The 20015-nt window shown below is 33.2% G+C and overlaps 1 protein-coding gene across 31 annotated transcripts in view; it reads left to right on the forward strand.

Moving 5' to 3' along the window:
* Positions 1–20015, forward strand: part of LOC122629485 (Down syndrome cell adhesion molecule-like protein Dscam2) — a 156138-nt gene that overhangs the window by 61284 nt on the left and 74839 nt on the right. For 27 of the 31 annotated variants that reach the window (XR_006327277.1, XM_043812942.1, XM_043812947.1 and 24 more), the window contains one exon: positions 10656–10747. Coding sequence is in view for 30 of the 31 variants with exons in the window: in XM_043812942.1 (XP_043668877.1) it covers positions 10714–10747 (34 nt within the window). In the remaining variant the exon portion in view is untranslated. Of the gene's footprint in view, positions 1–1311; positions 1347–10641; positions 10748–20015 lie in introns of those variants that run through there. The other 4 variants (XM_043812952.1, XM_043812951.1, XM_043812955.1 and 1 more) reach the window with 2 other exon arrangements.

Here is a 20015-nt window from a genome sequence, read left to right on the forward strand (position 1 = left end):
TCTTTCTTTCTCTTTTCTCTCTCTCTCTCTCATCCCTCTTCTCTGTATCGATTCTTGCCTTAGCCATAGTCTATTTCACGGCTTTCACGCATTTCCTTCCAGCTAGTGTTTCTTTTTTCTTTTTTTCTTACGCTTCCCAACATCGCTCACGTCTTTTTTACAGCTTATAGCTAGCACCTATATATCTTTCTCTCTCTCTCTTTTCTTTTCTCATGTTTTCCTTTAGCAACCACCGAAGTCGACATTCACAGGCCACGAACCACACCCTCCACCACGTTTTTCTCTCGTTTTGTTCTTATTTTTATTTTTTTTCTTTCTTTTCCTTTCTTTTTCTTTCCCTTTTCCTTTTTATTCCTTCTCTCTTTGGTCAGCATCAAAAAGTACCAGGCGATTATCAACGGTAAATTCAAACGATTGAAAAAGATTCATCCACGAGTGAAGTTTAACGAAAAACAAATATTTTTTCTGCTTTCTTCGGCCTAGGTAATCTTCATTAGGGTAAAATGTCCGAGTAATTTTGTGTGTAATCGATCGATACGAATTTTCTCTCTCTCTCTCTCTCTCTCTCTCTCTCTCTCTCTCTCTCTCTCTCTCTCTCTCTCTTCCTCTCTCTCCTTCGCTTTGGGGGCAGAGATCTTGAAGGTACTTCGTGGCAAAAGCATTTTAAGCTCAACGTCGTTAAAGATTTTAAAGAGAATTTACTGAAACGCTCGAATACCATGTGGAAGTGGTCCGAACTTTTAATGTTCCGAATGCACGCGAATTGTTTTCCTCGTCGATTTCACTCCAGTGAAATTTACCGTTCCCTTCTCGTTTAATTGACGTTAATTCATATGGGATAAGAGAAGAAAGAAAAAGAAAAAGAGGGAGAAAGAGAGGGAAAGAAAAAAGGAAAGATTGAATGTAGAGAAAAATTAAAGAAATAAAAGGAAAAATGAAAATAGAAAAAAAGAATTATTTCGAGAATTAATATTTGGCGTATATACGTTCACGTTATAATTATATTGAGCTATTTAACGATTTACCAAACGGTTCGTATTATTATTATTAAACGAACCATTTGTAATATAGACAATGTAATGTTCCTCATTCAATTTCGAATTCCGAGAAATAATTATTGGTTTGAAATCCTCTTTCATCATTTTGTACAAAGTAAACATTCCTATAGGAGAAACAAGGTCATTTAGATACTCGTTAAGGATAGTTTACTTGCCGTCCTACGTATTGTTATCATAGGATCGTTTGATATTCGTAAATAAAGACGTATCAGTCGACGACGTTACTCCGAGTAAGATGGTCGTACGGAAGAAGAGACGTCCCGGAATTTGTGTGTATTCGTTGAATTGGTATGTACATTTTGATTCTTTTAATTCTCCATTTCGCTCGGACGGTCTATAATTAATTATTTCATTAATAATTGAATTAAATTGAATTTTGTCAATTTTCATTGTTACGATACATATAATAGCATTACAATTCCAAAACAGTGGATAAATGAATTTTATTTAAAGGGGAAGTGAAGCGGGAGAATGTTACGTTTGTATTTATAGTTATAATATTCTATATCATAATTATATATATATATATATATATATATATATATATCGTCATATTTGTATTATTATCTATAAATGTAAATTATCTATACATATAATATTTTATTTCGTAGTTATAATCTCGTAATATCTGTATTATTATCTACAGAATCGTAATGTTTATATTTTATTTCAGTTAAGAAACTATTGTTGTTTTTTCAGTTTTCTTTTTTACGCACGTGTGCGTATGTTTTTTTTTTTTTTAACGATTCCACGAAATATGTTAGACGAATAGCATATGTTTTCTCTCATACACATATGTATATACGCACACACATAAATGTATACAACCAGCGTATCTTAAGTTGCATTATTGGATTTCGAGCGGTACAGCACGGTACGGTATAACCCCCCCTTATGCCTTCGTGTGCGCGACATTACGTGATGCGCACCAATGTTGGAAGCTTATTATGTTTGCGTTTAGACAAGCTTGTTTACTGAAATTTATGGCTGTTTATGTATGTGTACCGGTTCCTGCAAGTTAAATGCTGCGATTAAGAACTTCCTTTTCGCCAATACATTTTCTCGTTATAATGTCGCCTGTAATCAATGTTACGTGTGTGTATTCAAAAATCGTTTAGATTTCTATTGTCAATAATATACATAAAATGTAACGAAGAAATTTATTTATATTATTTTGATTAACAACGTTAGTTTAACATTATTATTATTATCATCATCATCATCATCTTTCTGTTTCTCTTTATAAATAGGAAATTTACACCGAAATTATTTATTACGTAAGAATTAGTATAGTTGTATTATTTTTTAATCTGATAGGAAACACGTTATTTTAGGATCATCCAGTTCGAGGAAAAGAATATAAAGGATAAGTCTTACGTATGGGATAGGTACGTTAGCTAGAAGCTATACTTTACTTTTCCGCTTTTATTCCATTATTCAGGCGTACTGAACCGTAGCAGAGACGCGACTTTTTTTTCCTTTCTTTCTCCTATTCCTTCTCCGTTTCTTCGACTACGTCGGTGGATCGACGTTAAAATTTTCTTTTGTATTCAACAGGTGAATTCAGACATCTCGGATAAGTGATTTAGAGCTATTTCTCTTTCTCTTGTTCCCTTTCTCTCTTTCTTTGTAATGATTATCACGAAATCAGTAATCGATATAAATTCGTCTTTATTATTCACGTTATATCCTAAGTTTTTTTTTTCTTAACTAAATTTAATTAAATTCGTTCGAATACTAAGTATAAATTATATTTATTTGTAAATATATGAATTTGATATTTATAGGAACAAAAAAAAAGGAAAGAGAAATTATTAAATCTTCTTATATGAACATACATATATATATATATATTAAATTCTTCTACAGGTATATTATACAATGAATGTATCGCAAATTCTTGTAATAAATATTGTAAAAATTTTTGCATATATATCTACTATATAAGAATTTTATAATTTCTTTATTCATATCATATTTTTTATTATATATATATATATATATATATATATATATATACAAAATTTAGGTCAAAGATTCCAGTTGGTTCAAAAATTCTTAGACTTGCAATTTTTTTTATAATCTATAAAAGGAGCTTAAGAAGTCTCGAAAAAACTAACTGATCTTTCAAATTCTTTAGAAACCTTTAGCTCTCATCCAGTATATTTATCTTACATATTTGTACCTGTATATACTTATATAAGACCCTTTTTTAATAATTTCTACAAAGATAAAGAAGAAGAGGAAACGAAAAAATTGCCATAAGGGACGTAAAATAAATTCATACAATTTTTCTTTCCTTTTCTTTTTCTTTCTCTTAATAAAAATAACGTTACAAACACTGAAAAAAAAAGAACTATACAGCTTCGTATTTCAATTCGTCGATCCATCGTTTCGATCTTCGACTACGTATAACGCGTCGTGTACGTCGAGAGAGCGAAACGTTTCAATCCGCATTTTACGAAAAAAGAAAAGAAGGGTAAGAAGAGAGATAGATAGATAGATAGAGAGAGAGAGAGAGAGAAAGAGAGAGAGAGAACGGGAAAAGGGCAAGTCATCGTGTCATCATTGCAAGATAAAAATCTATAGGCGGCTGGGACGTGATTTGAGAGGTATGAGTTAGTGCACGGCGTTCTTTCAGAGTGACTCCCACTGCAAAAAGAGCTTTGAGAGCAGTCCTGTGCCGACGATGACACGAGTAAAAGCATCAAAAGGTTCGCAAAGTGTCAGAAGGGATGTTTGAAAACCACCCCCTTTTCTTTTTGCCCGGCAGATCGATCGGTTTCTATCTCATCCACATCGTGTTTCTCATTCCCCCTTTTCTTTCTTTTTTTTCTTTTTTTCACAGATGGATCGACGCATATTTCCTTTTTACATCGTTTCAGTTTCCTTAAATTAATGTACTAATTAATTATTCCACCTTATTGATAAGAGTAGTTAATTAACGTTATTATCAAACATTCTCGACGAATTACTCGATCGTAAAAATAATTGAGTTTTATTTATTGCGAAAAAATGTGTCGTTTCACATTCTCTACTGTTTTTTTTATTTCTGATTAACAATTATTGTTGTTGTTATTATTATTATTATTATTATTATTATTATTATTATTATTATTACTTTTTTTTTGTAATATTTGTTTTATATTTGCAAAGAGATGAAGATCGATATGTATATATATATATATATATATATATATATATATATATATATCGTATATATATATATAATATATATATAAAGGTACGAATGAAGGGAAAAAAATAAAAATGCACTTAGGTGCATTTATATGCATTATAGACCATCCGAATAGATCGTCCGTGATAGACAATAAAATATGCACGATACATGTATTTCATTTCGAGCATTCGCGTATTCGAGTGATATGGGGATAATTGATACGTTCGAATACATTTGATGGGATGCCATTAATGGAATTTATCGGCCGTATGTCTTTCGAAAAATTCTTTCTAATTTCATTTGAACAAGACGACGAATAGGAGAAACAGAACGATTTTTATATTCGTGATTTATAATTATATATTGTAAAAACAAGACATGTAGATATATGTATATATACTATATTTATATATAGCTATAACTTTTATAATATTTTTTTTCCTTTTTTAAGAGAAAATTTCATCATTTCTATTCATAATTTTTGTTTTCTCACATACGAATTATTTTTCCATTTCAACATTCTATTTCTTTCTGTTCCGTTGCAAACATTTCGAATGATTTAATATCGTAAGCTTGTACGTTAATGGAAAGAAAATTCGATACGAGAGAAAACATAGAAATGACTTTTTCTCTCTGTATTTTTCCTTGGGAATGAAATTACTATGACAAAAAATATTCTACAACAAAGTCCACGAGGATGTCGGTTAAAGAGATTTTATTTATTTAATCGTCCTTCGTCGACTACAGACGTTTTTATTGAATGTTACCGGACACTACTATGCTATCCGATTTCTTTTGCTATCATTTCTTCTTGATTCTATTTTCAATACGTTTCAAGGTTCTTTGTACGAGCGGACAAAGCGAATCTATAAGGAAGCGTCGAATTCGAAGAGTTATCACCGGGGCGACCTGAACGAAGTGTCACGATCGTGTACGCTAGATAAAGAGAGAACATTCTTTAGAGAGCTCGGTAACTTTGAGAAATGGAAACGACCGTAGCAAGGAAAAGTTCCTTATTCGAAGAAATTTTCGAATAGCTTCCTGAGTCACGTAACTTGTCACAAGACGACATTTTACATATCGACTTTTCTCGCTTTGCCGCGTAATTAATATTTTAAAGGAAAATATTAAAAGATCGATGCCATCGTATTATAAAAGTTTTCTCTCCGATCTCTTTCGAATAATAAAACTTTAACAACTTAACAAGTTACTCCCGATATTATTCTCAAAGTTCGTGAATTATCTTCGTTGACAAATAGATGAAACATTGATCTGTTCTTATTACGAATGATGATAACAAATTGCATCGTACTGTTATTTTATGTAAAAATATATATCTCGTAATAGTTTTAGTAATCTTTAACAGGACGATAAATCTATGATCTGCGAAAGGGAAATAGAAATAAATGAAAATAAAAATGCGTATATGATGGAAAGAAAGAGGGAGAGAGAAAGAGAGAGAGAGAGAAAGTAAGGTAAGGTAAAGTATAAGAAAAAGTTTGTCAGAAAGAGAGAAAAAGATAGATAGATGGATAAAGAGAGATAGATAACGATAGGAATAAAAAATAAAGCGAAGCAGACGACGGGTCACCATCTCGTCGTTGAGGTTGTTGTCCTTTTTTCCATTTCTTTCTGCTTCCCCATCCTTCTCTCTTTATATACATATATTTTCCTACTCTTTCTACTACTCTCACCGAGTCACATACATCCAGCATCATTTTTGTTCGTATTTCGTGGTGACCGTAGACCGGAAGCGGATGTCCGCACCGTGAAAAATGGCTGCCGTTGTATTTCCGGCACCGTGTACATCTTCCCTCACTATCTCTTCTCTTTCTCTCTCTCTCTCTCTTTCTCTCTCTACACAAACACACACATATACATAAATACATACATACATATATATATATATATATATATATATATATAGGAATAGAGAGAGAGAGAGAGAGAGAGAGAGAGAGAGAGAGAGAGAAATATATATATATATATTTCTCTTTCACTCATTCGCTCGTTGGCTCCTGCTGGCTATAATCCGAGTATTCTCCTCTTCTCTCTTTCCTCGTCGCATCCAACCATACTCATCATGCCAAACCTTGACGCTTTGTGGCCCTGCCTCTACCGGAAATGACCACCACGTGTCTGACCATCGCTCTATTCTGGATTTACTATTGTCCCGATCTTTTGTTCCTCTTTTGTAAATTTTTCTATTTATTGTATTTTAATAGATGCGTTAAAGATCATGAAAAAAATTTTTGGAAGATTTTTAAACGTTTTTTTTTCCTCGAGTATACTTAAACTTTTGTGAAATTTGTGTATTAAAAATAAAAAAAAGAAGAAGAAAAGATAGTAACATTGTTTTTTTAAGTAATATTGGATGGAACGGTATTGAATGTATTTTCTTTTTCTTTTTTTTTTTGCAAAATACGGGATCGAGTGGATGTTAAATTATTCGCATGAATAATTCACGTTGACGTTTGTTTATGATTTGAAGTATTACATGCATATTCATATACATACAATGTATATGTGTTATGTATCATCTACAGAAAATCAAATCGAGTACTATTACGTGGATACCATCAGATTTTTATCACGATCGTCATTACTTTGTATTATTTATATCGAGCATCATTTCATTTTCGATTGTAACTCATTGCGAATTCCTTTCTGATAAGGTATATAAGTACATAAATATATATATATATATATATATATATATATATATATATATAATGGCCATATAAAAACTTAAAATTTTTGAAAGATCCAAGAAGTAAGAGTGAATTTATAAATTCGCCGATGCGAGCTTCCGTGAAATATTAAGATAAATGTATAGCGTTCGTGAAGGAAACTCATGAAAAATAGCATCTCGCTTCTGAATGCTCCCAGTTTGAAATAAATGAATATATTGGGAGCGCTTGCGGAAGCATCAATCTCTCATCGTATATCGATCAGCCTATATAAGCGTTCACTGACACTAATACCCTTCTGCAGATAGGACGATTCGACGATTCTTAATTGACAACTGAGAGCTTACGATCAACAGCAATCGGGCAAAGTATTTTTCACTGTTTCAATTTTTGAATTGTTCTCTCTCTAACTAGTTTTTTTTGCAATCATTCGAAAAAAAGCATATATACTTATATATGTAACTCTCTATAACGCCATATAACGCAGAAGTTACACGTTTATTCAGAGTGAATATCCCCATTTTTTTTTTAAATATGGATTAACTTTGTTTATAAAAGTCATACGATATGAAGCGATAGGGTAATAATTTTTGTACAGGTAGATGCAAAAAAGTGAAGCACATATAAAATAAGCTTTATTTTTTTAAAATGGAATCATGTTTCCGATTGCATTGGTCGATGCAGTTTGACACTCTCTATAAAAAAGTATTATTAGTTTAGGAGATATTTTGATTTAAATGTTGCTAAGAAATCATGTAGAGAGATGCGATTAAAATTTAATAAGAATAGTAATAAATAAATAACAATAATAAATAAGTAGTAAGTAAATAATAAAAGTAAACAAATGGTAGTAGTAAGTTACGAAAGAAGTCTTCCCAGTTTCATTCTTTCAATTTCGTACATTACTGTGTATTAATATATTCTTCATTTATTATTTTAAATAAACAAAATAAAATTTATATAATTATATAATAATTATAACAAATATTGAAATGATTTCATTATATAATGTCTTTATTACGAAAAAAAAAAAAATTGAATTTAAAAAATTATTAACAAAATTGATTTTATTATAACAATATTATTGCAATATTTAAATAAATAAAGAAAAAATTATGCTTTACAACGGTGGTTGTTTCAAGTCTCTACGACTTTTCGTTCCGGAGATATCGTCTTAGAAAGATTTCCATTCATAATTCGAAAAGAACAGCTGATCGTAGTAATAGTAGTAGTAGTAGTACGCAAGAGTAGTAAATTCTTGGAATTTATGTAGGTCAGTGTGTCACCGAGCCGATATGAATGAAATTATGTAGGTCAAACGGGCCAACATGAATACCTTCGATATATATAGAAATATCTTCCAAACTAAAAATCGTAGAAACTTGAAACAAGTACCATTTTAAAGGGTAGAGTTTTTCCTATTTTTCAGCATATTGTTAATATTTGATTAACAATTTGTTATAAACAATTTTTATAAACAAATTTTTACGAACTAAATTCATATTATTTTGTCAAAAGGAACATGCATTTGAGACTGATAATGAAGACTAATTTATAAAGTTACATAACTTAATCAAAAATAATTAACAAATTATTTTTTTTTATTAAAAAAACCATTTTTTTCTATATTGTTAATAATCAGGTCTTCCATTTACATGCGAATATCTCCGGAAGTAAAAATCGTAGAGATTTGAATCGAATATCATTTTAAAAGGCAGAATTTCCTCTATTTATTTAGCGTATTGTTAATAATTAATTAACAATTTGTTATAAACAATTTTTATAAACAAATTCTTACAAGCCAAATTTATCTTATTTTGTTAACCAAAAATACAGATTGAGATTGTTTTAGAGAATTTAATAATAAGTGGTTAATAAATAATTAATAAGCAAATTACTTTTTAAACAAAAAGAATTGATAATGTAGATCGTGTGTATGTAAGTGTGTGAGAGAGAAAAAGAAAGAAAGAAAGAAACATAAAGAAACATTGTCACCATCAGTAAAATATATTTAATTAAAAGGGACGAGAAGTCCAGAAAATATCCTCCTTTTTAAATTCGTCTAGCCGTGCGAAAAGATACATTTCACGCTTCCTTCTTCTCTACTTTCTTTTCCTTTCTCTCTCTCTTTCTTTCGCTTTCTCTCTCTCTCTTTCTCTGCTTCTTCCTCTAGACATTTTTTCAGTTACTACGATACCGTCGTTGCGACGACACTCGACGAACTACTTCGTCGTGTATAACGTCCTCGTGTTTGTGTGTTAAAATGATAGAAAGAAAAATTCCACTTGCCAGCGTTCATTTACTTTTGAATCTAGCTTCCAACTTGCGCGTGTAAAATTTTTCTTTTTCATTTTTTCTCTTTCTTTCTCTTTCATAATTCTTCGTCTCTAATTGTAAGTCGAGTATACGCGAAACGACTATAGTTTCTTTCTTGTTCTCTTTCGTTTTCTCTCTCTCTCTCTCTCTCTCTCTCTCTCTCTCTCTCTCTTTCACACGCACACACATATACACATATATAATGAGCGCACGAAAACAAACTCTACGATCTGTTATAAGAGAAAAGGGAATTTAAAATGTAGCGATAATGAGCGTTGGTCAAATACCGACAACTCTTTTCGTCGCGACGCTTATCCTCTGTGTTTAATTCTTTGCTATTCGCTGACCGATACTTTTAAAGTCCCTTTCAACATTTTCATCTTCTTTCTTTCTTAGTCTTTACTTGTCTATAATATTTAATTATATATATATATTTCTTAATAATCTATGTTTATATTATATATGTCTATGATATATAATATTTAATTTAATATTCAATTTTATTTCATTATTTTTTATACGACATGTTTGTGTCGCAACAAGAGGAAAAATATCACAAAATCGAAATAATCGAGATAGCTTATTAGAACTTGTTAGAACGATCGAAATAGCTTATTATACAGAAACAGAAATATTTTTTAATATTACTTCGCACCGTCGATCATTCGGGATAAATAATTAATGTTCGTGAAGATCGTTAAAATGATCGTCGAAAATATTCGAGTATTTATATTAATGTGTGTGCGTATATAGCCCTATATATGTGCGTACGAGTTTGGGCAAAACGTTATGACGTTTAAATTGAAATAAAAGCTTCTGTAAATTTTGTAGCTACATATTTAGTTCACCGTGTATAATAACACGAAAGAGAAAAAAGAGAGATAACGTTGTTTTTCCTCTCATTCTCCGTTTCTCTCTCTCTTTCCACATCTCTTTTTCTCTTTCAAAAGTTTTGAAAAAATATGCTCGTTAAAATAGAAATATTTGGTCTCGTTTATTTGAACGCAATTGTACTTTCTCATTACAGAGTTACAACTAATTGATAGACAGTAAATAGATGTTACGAACGTTACTCGTTAATTTGCATTTAATTTTTAACATATCCGATGTTCAGTAATCCTTTAGTCAATTAAAATCATCGTTTTTTTGTGACAGAGAAATACAACAAAATAAATGAATAAACAATTCGATCACAGGAAAAATAATCGACATACAATTTTTGGCAGTAAATTCAATAACGTTCTTTATTTGAGAAAAGAAATTGAAAAAGAAAAGAAAAAAAGAAAAAAAGTTTGTCAAAATATATCGATTCTATTTATAAAAACACGTTTATACCAATAGATACAAACTTTTTCATATTTATTATTATTTCCTCGTTCTTTTTAACGTTTCCTAGTCGTTCTGTTTCAGGAAAGTTTCGAGAATGCGTTGAATCGAGCCACGTCGTCGACGAACTTGGGCTGTGGGAATGGATTCGACCTTGTTGCTACTCCTTTTAGTCGGTAAGTTTAAAGATAAATATATCGATTTATTTTGAAAACTTTCGATGTACTTATGAAAATGTGTATAATAATCGTAATAGTTCTTTTTATCGATCGATAGTATCGAAGAAAACTATATAACACATTACGTACGTAATACTTACGTACATAAAAACGAAAGGGGTTCTTCGTTGGAGTCACTCAACAAGTTTTAAAAGCTCACTCAAGAAATTTTACAAGACGCAACGACCGATAATTTTCCTTACGAAGCTCGGACTTTTCCTTTGCCGTCGTTGAAAGGAGAAGGGTAATCGAGTCCAAGATGTTGTCGGAGAGCGCGAACTTTTCAAAAGCTTTTGTCGGCGCCATCGAGAAGAGATTACCCGTATAGAAATTATTACATCGAGAAAGTGAAAAGTTTTTGGTTGCGGAAGTTTACTGGAGAAGGTAACAACTACCGCGAAAGATTTATTTCACTCTCTCTCTCTCTCTCTCTCTCTCTCTCTCTCTCTCTCTCTCTTTCTCTCTGTGTCCTTCGTCCTCTTTGTCTTTCTCTCTGTGAATTACGAACGCAACGAATTTCCTCTACAAAGAGAGTAACCACGTAACTCGATCACTTCGATTATTTCTTTGATCATTCGAAACGACGTATCGATTCTTCTTCTCGTCCCGAATAATTTGCGGATACAATCGAATCTTTCCCAATGTTTGTTGACAAATATTGTTTCTAAGTTCATACTTTCGATCGTAGGAGATAAAGATAAGTTTAATTAAAAACTTATAGATACGTACAATTTTTCCGACGTTTAAATCCTAATAGATATTTTTCAACGTAAAACAAAAGGTGAGAATTTTAGCGAAAAAAAAAGAAAGAAGGAAAAAAAGAAAAAGGCAGATTTATATTTTTTTTCCACACCACGAAAGCTTGTTTACATGGCTCGTTTCTCTTGAATTTTTCAAAAACAAATTATTACATACCTCGTGTATTTTCACTTTGTCATAATTATTTGCAATAAAGGAAATGTAAAAAAAGAAAAGAAAATAAAGAGAAAAGAAATAAAGAACGATAAAAAAGATAATTCTCGTTTCTCCCAGTTATATATCGTTTGATTCGAAAACGCTTTTTCTCTTTAAGCCGCTTATAACAGAACCTTCGGCGTAATTACAATTAATACGCGCACGAATGACGTTTGTATTGTTACTATCACTCGTGTTTAAATCTTTAATACAATTTCACGCTGATGCACCATTATCATCGATCCCTTTCTTGAAAGAATCGAATCGAATAGTGTCGAGTCGAGTTGAGGCGAGTTGAATCGAACGAGTGAGTGTTAGCGAAATGAAGAGAAGAAAAATTCGTCGTCGGAAGAGATTCGTCGAGGGATTCGAGAGGAATTTCCAGAGAGATATCCTTCTCTTTAACTCCTGCCACTGGTAGTCTCTCCCTAGGGAATTCTTCCTGAGTACTAGTAGTCCTTCCAACGGAGAGACTTCCTTGAAAAGGGATAAATCCTTCGAGGTATTCTTTCACGTCCTTTGCCGAAAACTCACTCGCTTTTCTTCGACTCGAAAGGTTGATGGAAGGACGAAGAGTGGTGATTCGACAGAGAAAGAGAAAGAGAAAGAGAAAGAAAGAAAAGTATGAGGGTGTGCAAGGGAAAGAAAAAAAAATGGACGGCTGCCAAGGACAATAGAGAATTGGCAGCTATCGAGGTGCGACTTCGCGTTCTTTTCACGTACATACTTACATACATACGTGTGTATATATATATATACACATATATATATCTATATATATCACACGTACATACGTACATAGCTACAGAGCTAGCGAGGGCGCAGGACGGTTCCATTAAATTCCCAGTGTTAAATTTCCTATGCTTTTTGCAAGAGCTCACCTGCCTCTGCGTTTGTTCCTCCGTCACTCGGACAACGTCGAACCCAACGGCACTGAGGGAAAACTCTCACACGTTTATATACGTCCCACACATCTGTATATGTGTGTTTGTGCATGTATGTCTGTCTCTCCGTCTGTCTATCTATCTGTGTGTTTTATCGGCTCGAAACGAGGACGATGTTGATGGACGTCGTCTCTTTGAATTTTGCGCTCTTTATCTTGCTAATCCCCTTCTCTCTCTCTTTCTCTCTCTCTCCCTCTTTCTCTCTATATATTTGTCTCTTTCCCTTTCTTTCGTTCGTCTCGTATTCCTAACGTAACGTAGAAAACTTTTTCTCCAACGTTCAACCAGATCCATTCATCATTTTATAACAATTATATTCGAGGAGACGAGACGAATGAAAATCCGTCGACTTTTAAATTCTTTTATGATCTAATTAATATCGTTAACGTTTTCTTCTCCCTCTCTCTATCTATCTATCTACCTATTTCCCTATTTATCTATCTATCTATCTATCTATCTATCTATCTTTCTTCTTTCCTCTCTTTTTCTCTCGTTCTCTTTTTTACGTAAATTGATTTACGTCGAGGGAGTCTATATGCCATCAAGGATCAATGCAAACTCTAACGACAGTTTCATAACCCATCTCGTTATAAATATAAATTTTCTTTCTCCGAGCAATTTTTAAAATGAAAGTATCGATTCGTCGATTAATTTCAATATCGTCTTTTTCTTTTTCTTCCCTTCTTTTCTATTACCTGCGTAAGATTGTTGTAAGAAAAATTACATTTTGAAAGTAATACAACAGACGTTTAATCTTCTGACATAATATCGAACGGTTTCACGTACGGATAGGAACTATTCTTTTGGAAAAATTATCTTTTCGAAGATGTTATAACGAGCTTGATCTTTTTCTTTCTTTCTTTCTCTCTTTCACCGTCTCTCCCTCCCCCCCCTTTGTCCTCGTTATCGATCGTGCTAACTGAACTGAATCCAAGGTGGCCTTGTGTTTTTTTTTAGGCGGACAGGAAGGTATGAAAATAGGACAGGAGAGCAGAGAAACGTTTGATTTGGCAGCTATCGAGGTGCGAGACTAGCTTTCCCAATGGAGAGCCCACTGTCCGATGTTCCGCACGGTTTTTCTCCGCTTCCTAGCGCGACCCTATGACTCTCTTTCTTTCTCTCTCTCTCTTTTTCTCCTTCTCTCTTTCTCGCTCCCCTTTTCACCTCAACAACATACGAGAGAAACACATAGAAAAAGGAAATATCTCACGTGTGTTGTCCATCCAGTTCCATGTGTTCGTATATTTGTAGGTGTGAGGTCTACGATCGATAGCACATATATTTGTACGTATGTGTATGTATATATATATATATATATATATATATATATACACACAAGTATAAAAAAGAGAGAGAAAGAGAGAGAAAGATGGAAAGAGAGAAAGGAGGCTGTCAGAGAAGAGAGAGAAAGAGAGAAAAAAAAAAGGAAGAAGTACGTTTGGTTTAGCAGTGTGTATGTGCGTGTGTGTGTGGTGAATGGTCATAGTAGTAGTGGGCGTCGAACTCGGGACATCGCGCACGGATGACGAGTAATCGATCACGAGCACTCTGCCAACACTCTCGAAGAGGAGGACAGTGTCTCTCATTTTGGAACCGATAAAGCACATTTCGTCGATCGGATCGAATATATTCCCTGTGCAACGAGAAATTCGAGAAAAGGTTGTAAAAGCTGTACTAACGAAGTTTGAGCTTTAACGGAGACACGAAATTGTCGAGAGCAAAGGGATTCGATTTTCTGTGCGTACGTCTTTGTGTGTGTGTATGAGCGTGCTTGTATATACGCCCTCGTGTATCTTATTTTCGTGTGAGAAATTTCAGTTCCTTTGACGGAACGTTGTCCGATTTACTCCGTGAAATTCGTTTCCAAGAGACGCTTAACGACTTTCGATCTTTCCTCTTCGACCAGAAAGTTGCTTTCTTTCCGCTCATGGAATCGCTTAAGTAAGTCGACTTTGTAAAAGTAGGAAGAAGAAAAAGAAGAAGAAGTAGATGGAAGGAGTGCGAGCATTTAATAAAACCACGACTCTTTCTTTCGCTCAGAAAAGTTCGAAGTTACCGTTTTTCCGATTTTCTGAGAAAAGAAGGAAAGCTTACTTTCTCTCTTTCTCTCTCTCTTTTTCGATAAGCAGGATCACGGAATGAAAAGCAAAGTGCGTCGTGTTCGTCACGGACTAATTCGGTCGGTCCATTACCGTTGCATAATAAACGAGAGATTTCAATGGGCAGCGGAAAGTATTTCAAATGTACCTTCGGAGTCACGTGCTTCTATTCTTTCTCTTTCTCTTTCTACGAAGACGATAACGGTTATAGTGGAAAGAACTATAATAATAACAAGTATGGTTAAAGTCTTTGAATAAGATTAGACTTGGATGAAATCGATTGAATAGAAAAAGTTTGAGTGAAAATGAAAGAGCGAGCCTGAAAATATCGGCGTTCGTATCTTATTAATATTCGAATGATTATTCGATGATTACATTGTATAATAATAATAAAAACCTAATAAAAGACCAACAACAAAAATAATTGAGAGACTACTTTCAAGAATTCTCTATATATTCGATGATCCGTAGGATTTTCAATTTGAATCGTTTAAATTTTAACGAAATCAATAAAATTGAAAATATGATTAGAATTTCTAACGCGATCTATATTTTTTTAAGATAATTATTTAAATGGCTCATATACATATGTATATAGAAATGGAAGAGAAAAAAGGAGAGAAAGAGAAAGAGAGAGACGTTTCCCGATGCAAATGTCCGAGCTAGACTGACTATGAGAGCCACGTGCACGAGATATCTGCGGCTGCGTTCGTAATGCTTTCGTGAAAAATACAGAGTGAGAGTGAGAGAAAGAGAGAAAGAGACCTCTCCCTTTACCTCTCCCTCTGTGTACCTCTGGCCATCCCTGTATCGATTTCTGGCCGATGGAGTATCGGGGTACTCTTTCTTTCTCTCTCTCTCTCTCTCTCTCTCTCTCTCTCTCTCTCTCTCTCCTCTCTATCTTTTTCTGTCGTTCGTATCAGTGTGTCCCTCAGTCTGAGTTCTTCTTAGCCATGCGCGCATTAAACGAGCAGATATATGTCCAATCTTCGATGCTGATCCTCTTCATTCTTCTTTCTTATTTCTCGCTTGACTCTTCTTTTTACTCTCTCATTTATTTTCTTAGATGACCATCGATAAAAAAGAAAAAAATATTGTTTAACTTTGTCCGTGGAAATCGAATAAACATTAACATTTTCACGACAGGAAAAGAGAGAGAGAGAGAGAGAGAATAGGAGTGATGCAGGTCAGTCATAAGTTAGGAGAAAACGTTTTTCATCGTAGTAGCTCGTTTTATTCGGTCACGTTTCAGAAATTTCTCGAAAGTTTCGAATTTAAGAGTCTCCTTGAGACATCGTGTTTTTCCAGAAGCAAACGTCGACAAATTTGTGAGTAGAGTAAGTGGAACAAGTGATAGCGGTCAGTCATAAGTCAGCCGACAACGTTTTTCTTCCTTCTATCTTTTTTTCTTTCACTTTTTCTTTCGATTTCTCCTCCTCTTTCTGAAAAGTTTCGAATTTAAGAGTCCTTCTCGTGGCGCAGTTTCAAAAGAAAGATAATGTCCTCGCAGATAGATAAAATAGATTTTATAGTAACTGTCATGTCCCAGTGGAGTAGATCGACGGCTGCATCGCATGCGAAGAACGAACATTTATCGTCGTGGACGAATACAAATAGAGTTGGAAATAGAAAATGTAAGGAAATTGTCGAGTCTATATTCTGCTAACAATGTTCCATCCATCGTAATGTAACTGTTTCTTAATAGTAGGTAATATTTAATTTCAAGAGATATAGACAAAGATAGTAACATAGATCTTAATAATATTTATGTTACATGGATACACATAGTCGTATAAAATATATAATTTTTCCTTATAAAAATAGTCTTCTTATCGAACACATCAGCATATTATAATTTCTAATAAAATAATGATAAAGTTATAGTTAGAAGATAAGAAAGAAAAAGATATCGTTCTTATCGTACGAATATAAAACTAGATAAAATTCTTCGTAAGGGTTTTATGGATGTGGAATACCTCGAAGTAGAACAGTTTCCTTGCAAACGCAATAAAATCGACGAACATTCAGAAAAATGGAGGTAGCATAAAGCAAAATATTCAAAGTGTCCTATTTAATTTATGATTTCATTTTTTGTTAGAATAACTTTTCCATTTTTAATTTCTTTTTTTTATCGATTTTCGATTTGAGCAGATCAAGAACCACTGATGATCGGAGGCTTACAGAAAGACCTCGAATAAATCTATCTCAGTAAAATATACCGCATAAACGTGAAAATGTACATGAGAAGCTTGGTTTAATTCAATAAGTTATTCATTATAAAGTTTTGAAAATAATATCAAACAAGTGTTCAGCTTTGGAGTGCTGACAGATTCGAGATTATTCCTACAGCATGTTTCACGGTTTTATCCAAAGTTTCTTAGTAGTAGAACGGCTATTTCATCTCTAATGTTTTGCTTCGAGATAATGCAGGGTTGCTGAAGTGTTCGAGTATTAGCTGAACTTATTGTAAGTTTGTTGAACCACTTGTATCTTATAAAGGAACAGATATATAACGGTTCACATTATTCTGTTTAAGGATTGTTCTATTCTGGTTATTGGGATATCCATTTGTGCGGATCCTTTTCTTAAAGATATTTCTGAAGAGATTTATTCGTTTATAGCTCATTTTTTTTCTTTTTGTCATTATTAATAATGTTATAATACAAACAAATAGAGTAATAAATTATCTATTAATACATAGTAAACTATATATATATATATATATATATATATATATATATATATATATAACGAAGAAGTAAATCGTGACAAATGAGAAAGGGACGATATTCGATTTTAGAGAAACGAAATCGATTCTCCGGGCGCGTGCAAAACGACCATCGAGCAAGATCGTTCAATATGTGTATATGTGCGCGCGTATGTGTGTATGTATATATGCGTGTATATGCGTACGAGTATTGGTCCAGCTTTATGGAGCCACGAGACCACACAGGGCGCATTGCCAGGGGTGCTAAAATGTGTGCTTAATATTTACTACCAACCGCAGAGCAGAACGGCTTGCACCTCTGACTCGCGTTCCGTATAGCAACTTTCATTAACAAGGATACGATGATCGAGTATTAATAGCGATAAGGGGAACGATCGGGATTGTGATGGCGTAAAATACAATTCGGTGCTTGCTCGCAATCGTTTATTCGGGGATAGCACTTTGAACGTGTATGTGAAAAACACGTAGAAAAAATTGTCTCTCATTTTTCGTTTTTTTTTTATTTCTTTTTTTGTTTTTTGTTTTTTTATTTTTTATCCTAGATACTTCAACGTTCGTTTTCTATCCATTGTTATTTTATTCGTATTTTGTATTGGTATATATATTCTCTCTCTCTTTTCAGAGTGAGTAATTTAACAAGCCTTTTTACGAGTAACTGTCTCTACGATTAGATGAGATATCCGAAACAAGTTTTTACGACGTTTCGATGCTTCCAAATAGTCGTTCGAAACTTTTTGAGATACATAAATAAAATATCTTTTACTATCGATTCGAGTTACTTGCTTCTGATATCAGCTTGTAATATGAATATGTGTAATAATAAATGTTTAAATGCATCTGCATTGATTATCTTAATGTCTTTTCTAATAGTATTATATTTTTATAGATAATGAAACGTGATCGTTTTTTATGTTGAATTATAGTCTGTCTGTCTGTCTGTCTCTCTCTCTCTCTCTCTCTCTCTCTCTCTCTCTCTCTCTCTCTCTTTTTCTCTCACATTCTCTTTCTCTTTTTTATTTTCTTCGTTTTTGTTGAAAATATTTAGGAAATCTTTTTGTTGTCTAGTTATTGCGTACTATTTGTTTATGTAAAAATACATTCGAACATACACATTTACGTTTGTAAGAATATAAAATGTAGATATATTTTTATTTTATTCCATATAATATATATATATATATATATATATATATATATATATATAAAGAGAAATGCAGGAAAGAGAGAGAGAGAACGACTCTCGTGGTTCTCTGGCTTTTCCTCTGCGGAATATAGATGCATATCCGTTCAATGCGTTGGAAAAGCGATAGATCGCGTTTGATAAATTTCCACTCGGTCTCTATTTCCAAAACGAAGTATCGACCAAGAGTAATTCATCGTGTCAAAGAGAAAGAGAGAGAGAGAGAGAGAGAGAGAGAGAGAGAAGGACAACATAATATTTTATATCTCTTTACTTTTTTCCATTTCGAATAAAAAGAAACTCGAAATTTGTTATATTTCACATAATTCTTTGATTAATCCTTGCATCGTCTTTGCAAACAAATAATGAAAATGAAATTTCTCTTCATTTCTCGTTCTCTCAATTTTTCTAAAAACATTTCGATCCTTAGAAAAATATTTTTAAGTAATACAAGAGATTAGAAAAAAAGAATCGCAAGCAAAAATCGAACATAATCGAATGATTTCGAAGGGTCAAAGAATCGTAGTGAGATAGATAAAAGATTACGTAGAAATCATCGGGCGTCATTGTTCCTGAATCAAATCGCATTTTCGCCATGACGTATCCATCATACGTCGTTTCCGTGTCTAATCCATCACGCGAGTAATGTGCGAGCACGGTTGCGAAAACGGCTGGCATATCCGTCGTCGTGACGTCGCTTTTACACTTCCCTCCTCTGCCTCCAACTCCGTCCCATTCGAACTTCCGCTATTCCTCCTCTTTCTCTTCCTCCTCCTCCTCCTCTTCCTCTTCCTTCTCCTCTTCCTCCTCCTCCTCCTCCTTCTTCTCCTCTTTCTCTTCCTCTTCGTCATCATAGTGTCGCGAATGCGCATTATTGTGAGAGTCCAAGTTCCCTTCTCGCCAGAGCTTAGACACGATCGGGAGAGTTTGTGCAACACTCGTCTGCCGACGGGACTCGAACAAAGAGCGGCATTATGCAAATTTGCTATCAGGAAATGGCTAATCCTTGTTCGGTTCGAATCTTGCTCGAGCGTCTCGAAAGAAAGAAAGGAACAAAGGAAAAAGAAATAAGAAAATAAACGAGTATTCTCGAACTTTTTTTTTCGTTACTTATCTTTCGTATTTGTTTATATATTTTATGCGCGAGGTCTTTCCCTTTTTTTAATTTTAATACTATAACTATATATACATATATATATATATATATATATATATATATATATATATATATCGATTAACCACATTTCTTATAATTTAACAGGTAGTTAAAAAACAAAACAACACTGTTCATTTTTAAACATCTATATATACTTTTTATTTA

This window comes from Vespula pensylvanica, chromosome 5 (genome assembly GCF_014466175.1).
Source record: "Vespula pensylvanica isolate Volc-1 chromosome 5, ASM1446617v1, whole genome shotgun sequence".
Classification (NCBI taxonomy): Eukaryota; Metazoa; Arthropoda; class Insecta; order Hymenoptera; family Vespidae; genus Vespula; species Vespula pensylvanica.